This window comes from Oncorhynchus tshawytscha, linkage group LG12 (genome assembly GCF_018296145.1).
Source record: "Oncorhynchus tshawytscha isolate Ot180627B linkage group LG12, Otsh_v2.0, whole genome shotgun sequence".
Lineage (NCBI taxonomy): Eukaryota > Metazoa > Chordata > Actinopteri > Salmoniformes > Salmonidae > Oncorhynchus > Oncorhynchus tshawytscha.
The window spans coordinates 62,039,680-62,046,738 of record NC_056440.1 but is presented as its reverse complement, the minus strand read 5'-3'; the positions used below and the strand labels follow the sequence as shown (position 1 = coordinate 62,046,738).

General features: G+C 43.7%; 1 protein-coding gene across 3 annotated transcripts in view; it reads right to left on the bottom strand.

Annotated features, from left to right (window-relative positions):
• Positions 1-6,803, bottom strand: part of LOC112263583 (putative solute carrier family 22 member 31) — an 18,756-nt gene extending 11,953 nt beyond the window's left edge. The window contains exons 1-3 of one of the 3 annotated variants that reach the window (XM_042330869.1): positions 5,941-6,803; positions 3,241-3,344; positions 2,949-3,103 (exon numbers count right to left, since the gene is read on the bottom strand). In XM_042330869.1, coding sequence (XP_042186803.1) covers positions 2,949-3,103; positions 3,241-3,344; positions 5,941-6,330 — 649 coding nt within the window. In that variant the 5' untranslated portion in view covers positions 6,331-6,803. The remainder of the gene's footprint in view (positions 1-2,948; positions 3,104-3,240; positions 3,345-5,940) is intronic. The other 2 variants (XM_024440001.2, XM_024440000.2) reach the window with 2 other exon arrangements.
• Positions 6,804-7,059: the final 256 nt, after the last annotated feature.

The following is a 7,059-nucleotide window of genomic DNA, read 5'->3' as shown; positions in this document are numbered from 1 at the left end:
GAAGGTTACAGCAAGAAAACCCAGACCCCCTAACAATGGAACATCGGGAGGAGGCGTCTCTTGGTCCAGGGGTGGCCTAGATATCCTAGCCCACAGAGCCTTGTGTTCCCTCACACTCAAGCTATCTCAGAGAGGGAGAGGGGTGTAAAGGGGGGAAGGAGGGGGTGAGTGAATGAGTAATGCTCAGCTTGGTTCAAGGGTGTGATTCCAACCAGTGCCCTTTGAACCCTAACATGTACAGCAGTGCAACAAGATGGCACCCGGTGACCCGGGTATCCGACCACAGCCCCCCTATCCGTTTAACTTCCCTCTATGACTTTTCCCTTCATTGATCCTTGATGTTTGTTGGCAACAGAGGGAAGCCCCCAAGTGAGTAACCCAGAGGCTAGGGGTTGGTGTGTGATCATGGGGTATAAACTAAGGAACTTATAAGCAATAGAGGGCTATGGGCAACCAGGAAGTAACATAAACATAAATCTGGGACAGTCCAAATAGTATGACATGTTAGGTTTTGTATGTATTCATTTGTGGTTGTCCGTCATCCACTTCATTCGATACGTTACGAATTTGCTGAACTTATGATATGTTACAGATTCCAATTTGTTGTGGCTAATGTTAGCTAGGTGGCTAACGTTTGCTGGGTTAGGGGTTAAGAGTTAGGTTAAAGTCATGCTAAGTAGTTGCACAGTAGCTTAAAAAGTAGAAAGTAGTAACAAATTTGCTAAAATTCTAAATTCTGTGATGAGAATCAAAACACACAACCTTTGGGTTGCTAGATGTTTGGCGTTCACATTATATGCCCACGCATCCACCCTGCTTTCGTTTGCCTTAAGTAACCATACCAAACGTAACATATCATATGAGTGTCTCGGATTTACATTTACTATGTTAAGTCTACTCTATGAGACCACGTTGTTATGGAAAGTATGGGGGAATACCATGTCAATATGTATTTGTTCTCAATGTTTTGACGTGAAACTGGTGACAGTTGTGAATAACGTTCCATAGTTGGAAGAGTTCATTGAAAATAATGCCATTGTTGATTAGATGCTTTTTTCATTAATTTGGTTATTTTCTCTTGAACCATAATAGTGTATCTGCTAGAAAGTCATGGAGAATATGGACACATAAATGAAAACTTTGATTTTTTAAAACATTTTAAATACAGTTATCCAAGTATAAATTACCAGAGCTATGATAGAAAATATATGGCAATCTATTCATTATCAAAATGACTGAAGATTCCCGTAACTTAGGAAAAATTACAAGTAGCTTTGCCCTACTTTTAGAAGAGTGCAAATGACATGTAGTGGCAGCAAATTGTCCCAGTTCCATTGATATCCATACAATATTGACACGATGAATTAATCTTCTCACGCTATTGATTAAAGTAGAACAAGCTAATTAATTTCAGTCTGTAGTGCCTGCTTGGTAAATGTTGTGTGAGCAGTTAAGGTACTAATTTAGCAAAATTCTCTGAACAAAAATATAAAACGCAACATGTAATTTCAAAGATTTTACTGGGTTACAGTTCATAAGGAAATTAGTAAATAAAAAAAATTAAAATTTAGGCCCTAATCTATGAATTTCACATGACTGGGATTTTTTTTCTTTTTCCTTTATTTAACTAGGCAAGTCAGTTAAGAACAAATTCTTATTTTCAATGACGGCCTAGGAACAGTGGGTTAACTGCCTGTTCAGGGGCAGAACGACAGATTTGTACCTTGTCAGCTCGGGGGTTTGAACTTGCAACCTTCCGGTTACTAGTCCAACGCTCTAACCACTAGGCTAACCTGCCGCCCCATACAGATATGGATTTGTTTGTCACAGATACAGTACCCCCCAAAAAATAAAAGTAGGGGCGTGGATCAGAAAAACAGTCAGTATCTGGTGTGACCACCATTTGCCTCAAGCAACGTGACACATCTCCTCTGCATAGTTGATCAGGCTGTCTATTGTGGCCTGTGGAATTTTGTCCCTGTGAAGTTGCTGGATATTGGTGGGAACTGGAACAAGCTGTTGGACATGTTGATCCAGGGCATCCCAAACATGCTCAATGGGAGATGTCTGGTGAATATGCAGGACATGGAAGAACTGGGACATTTTCAGCTTCCAGGCATTGTGTACAGATCCTAGCGACATGGAGCCGTCCATTTTCATGCTGAAACATGAGGTGATGGCGGCGGATGAATGGCACGACAATGGGCCTCAGGATATCGTCACGGTACCTTCAAATTGCCATCGATAAAATGCAATAGTTTGTTGTCTGTAGCTTATGCCTGCCCATACCATAACCCCACCACGGGGAACTCTGTTCACAACGTTGACAATAGCAAACCGCTTACCCACGCAACGCCATCTGTCCGGTATAGTTGAAACCGAGATTCATCTGCGAAGAGCACACTTCTCCAGCGTGCCAGTGGCCATCATAGATGAGCATTTTCCCACTGAAGTCGGTTACAACGGAAAACTGCAGTCAGGTGAAGACCCTGGTGATGACGAAGAGCACACAGAGGAGCTTCCTTGAGACGGTTTCTGACAGTTGCAGAGATTCTTCAGTTGTCCGGGTGGCTCGCCTCAGACCATCCCGTGGGTGAAGAAGCCGAATGCTAGACGGACGGGGCATCATATATTGTTAGCTTTCTTCCGTGTTTGAGAAGTCAAAGCCCTTAGGATTAGTTCTGTACAGCTGCCCCTGCCATCTTGATTTCCTTGCATTTTTTTCTCCTCTTCGTTCTCGTACCGTCTGCTATTACTTTTACTAATTTAGTTAGCATTCTGGTAATAGACGCCTAATGGGGTACTAAACCGGTAATACCGTTAATCCCGGGATAAGAGAAGGACGGTATGACGATATGAAAATGTGGATCCTGCCCAACCCTAAACTGCCTCATTAAGTGTGTACTCAGGAGTGAGCGGTATTAGTAGGGTAAGTCAAGTGTACTTACTGGCGAGGTAAGAGGAGAGGAAGACCCCAGCCAACATGGCGCCCTGAGACAGGCGTAGCAGCAGAAACACTACAGGGCTGTTGGACAGACACACAGCTACTCCTAACAGACTGGACAGAGACACAGACAGCAGGAAGCCCTGTCGACGACCCAACCTGAACATAGAGAAAAGACAGTTCGAGATACATAGCTTCCCATGTACACATATTAAACATTCATAACAGCCTAATACCAGTGGTGAAATTAATACAATTGTAGTTTACAATTATACAAACACAACAGGGGGGTTTACCAGTCACACACGGTGCCCAGGAGGACATATCCCACAATCCACCCTGTCATGAAGCAGATGTGCTGCAGAGGAATCTTCCAGTAGTCCCTACACACTAGGTTCCACTGTGGAGCAGAGAGACAGAGCGAGATGGTGAGTCATTCCACCTCAAAAAGAACAAGAAAGAGGCTTGACACCCACCATCTCAAGATTGTTCTGAAATCGTTTCTGTAGTTGGAAAAATATAAGATTGTGGCCTCCCGAGTGGCACAGCGGTCTAAGGGACTGCATCGCATCACTACAGATCCGGGTTCGATCCCGGGCTGTGTTGCAGCCGGCGATGATCGGGAGACCCCTGAGGCAGCGCATAATTGGCCTAGCGTCGTCCCGGATTAGGGGAGGGTTTGGCCGGCTGGGATGTCCTTTTCCCATCATGCTCTAGCGACTCCTTGTGGCGGCCGGGCGCCACAAGGAGCAAGCAGTGTGTCAAGAAGCAATGCGGCTTGGCGGGGTTGTGTTTCGAAGGACACATGGCTCTCGACCTTCGCCTCTCCCGAGTCTGTACGGGAGTTGCCGTGATTGGACAAGACGAACTATCAATTGGATATCACAACATTTGGGAGAAAAAGGGGTAAAAAATACACAAAAAAAAGATTAGCATTCCTTAAACATTATTTGATCTCTGAGGGATTAAGCTAATTGATTTAACCTAAATTGGTAAATGTATTGTATTCATTTATTGTAGTAACTACTTGGGTGCAATCAATTAGCTTAATTTCTCAGAGATAAAATGTTGTTTCAACAAAATAATGTTTCAGGAAGGCTAATCTTATCTGTTTCTAACTACAGAAACGATCTCAGAACAATCTGAGATGGCGGGTGTCATGGTTTCCTGAAATGACACAGAATGACCCTTTTGCCACATAGTTAGGAATAGAGTTCAAGAGCCAAGTCAATGGAGCCATTGAAATAATGACATAATAGGTGGCCTATTTCTTCATCCAGGATTTTATTTCCAGGGTAGAAACATTCCGGGGGCAGATTGAGCATACCCTATTTTTAAGGACAGTTAATAAACATGCCTGGAAAATGTGTGAAACTGTAGCTCCTTTCTCCCTTATTATTACATAAGTAAGAATTATAGGCCAGTGGCACACAAACACAGACACACACTTGAGGGCAACGGAGCACCTTGTGTGAAGGAGGAGGAATTCAGCTGTGATAGATATCATCTCCTGATTGAATAAGAGTGACTGCAGATAGGTTTATCACATTAGAGCCACTGCACTTTGGTTTCCAGTGCCTTCCACCATTCCTCACCCTACTCCAATGCTTTCTTTCTTCCTCCCTCATCTCTTAATTTGCTCTCTTTCCCTCCCTTGCTTGCTTCATCTCTTGATCTGTACCTATCATCCAACCCCTTAAATCAGGGCCAGAAGGACCTCCATCCCTGCTGTATGATGTTTATACCCCCGTAGGAACAGGAACAAATGTCCTGTGACATCACAGAGAAGGGAAGCCAGGAGTGGGGGGTCAAGGCTGGTTGCTTCCTATCGCCAGGGAAACATGTGAGAGTAAATACTTCACATCAGGGCCACTGCCTCCCTTGTTGAGTTCCTGTCCAGCCCGCACACACTGTCTCTCTCTCTCTCTCTCACACACACACACACACACACACACACACACACACACACACACACACACACACACCAGTATTTGCCTTGTGTCTAAACATTTCCGTAACTGCTGATACTTTTGTTTACCAAGATCCCTTTTATGTATTTGCACAGTGGGATGGGCCTGCCCCTTTTTTGATATTATAATGGGCTGGTGAGATTAGTCCAAGTGCAATAAGTCAACATTTAGTTAGCTTTTCCCTAGAAGCAAAACAGGACAACTTTAGAGAGGCATTGATTGTGCTGGTCTGAAATAAGAATATAAGCCTGGTAGTATGAAAAAGGGTTCCCTTAGAGCCAAATAAATTCAGTTGAGCTCGAGTGTTCCTTGTTTAAGAGATGGCTACGGGTCAGTACAGAAAGATGAACGTTCATCCTAAGAGTGACCCCTCTCATGTGCTCTGTTGAGAACATATCTTCCCAGGAACTCCATCAGGGTGGAGGAACACTGCTGTCCCTGCATTTCCTGTTGTGCTGCTTTCATCACATAAACACCCATATTGCATGGCTCTGCACAGCAGTCCCGTAATGTAATTATTATATAAACAGACTAATGTGATCTGATTTAAAAAAAATAAATCATATCAGCACTGTTTCTCTGATAATCTTATTCAGGACATAAGCAAAACAACATGTATCCCAGAGTTAAAAAGTCCAAAGCATGTTTACCAACGACAGATTTGAGCAATGAGTAGGCCAAACAGGGCATCCCGTGTCATCTATTGATGTTACCTATTGATGACCAACTTTAGCCCCAGCAGTCTGTCTGGGACAATATCAATTAACACACATGTTACAAAGCCCGAAGTTATAGGCTAAACCCAAATCTACTCTGAGTAGGCTACGTTGAATGGATGAAGGACATTCGACAGGGCTTGGCAAAGATATCCACACATCAGCCTGAAAAAAGGCTACTTGTAAACCAAATTAGTTAAGGTAAATGCGTCGTCACAAAAACATCACTTGCACATGAATGATTGCTAAGTTGGCACAAACTCTCCAAAAACAACCACAAACCATCGAATCCAAGTATATATTTGTTTACCTCTGTCACGTAGTTGCTCTGAAGCGCCGCAGCTTGGTCGTACTCCCATCCTCTCGTACATGGCACTATCTCCTTTGGAATGCTGTCTATGAAGTTGGAGACGTTTCTAGGGTACTTATAAAGTTCACAGTGACTCAGTCCAGAACCATTCACCCACGGTATGGTAAAATTGAGATACCCTTGTCTGGAATAATTACTGAAAAGAAAACCTGAAGGTAAAAGAGCCGGGTCGGGTTTACAGTGGTACGACCCGGGAATCAGAGTGTAAAAAACGTCGCAGAAAAGGTTCAGCGTCACAGCAAAGTTCGGAAACCAGCTGAATATGGAAACAATTCTGTTATATCGTCCATATCCACCGATTCTGGTATAAATCTTCGTTTCAAAGTCCATTGTTAGAGACCGTGCCGAAACAGCTGTTAGTCAGTGGTGCGGGACATCCACACACTCCGCAGGGCATGGCAGGACAGGCTAGATGAGGAAGCACAACTCCAGTCAAGTGGGCAGGTCGGTGAGTAACCGAAATGTCATTGGTGGGAAGTCCATCTGCTCCTACGCACTGTAGCCTAGGCCTACTTCGCACTGACAGATTGCCATATTTATTAACTTCATTCAGAGGATGGCAGAAGGGGTCAAGTTGTCAAGTCTATTTTTACGGTTTCATTCACTTAACATGGTCACCAAACACTGCTCGAGGAGTCAGGTAACAGGGGAGGTGAATAGAGGTCTACTGGAATTATATTTTGGAGTGGAGGTGTCACTGTCAATGGAAACGCTTGTATGATTGCAAATGGTTACCTCTTCATACCTGGTTCATACGTAGCCTTCTATAAATACTTGTGTCAGCAAATATGTCATCTACTGGTCATATTGCATGGCAAAAATAGGCCTGTTATATATCCACAGGTCTTGAAGTTCTCAAAAAGTCTAAACCCCTCATGATCATAGATCTAAATATCAGCCCAAAACATACTTTTCCAGGCGTCCTCCTGCTGGCAAAGCAAAAGATAAGCACCAGTGTTTCCGCTACCTCTGTATAGACAGTTTTCTAATTGGTTTCAGTTGACCACTTTGGTGCCACAGAAGCCTGAATGTTGCCTCGAGGGCCTTTGGGACAAACTA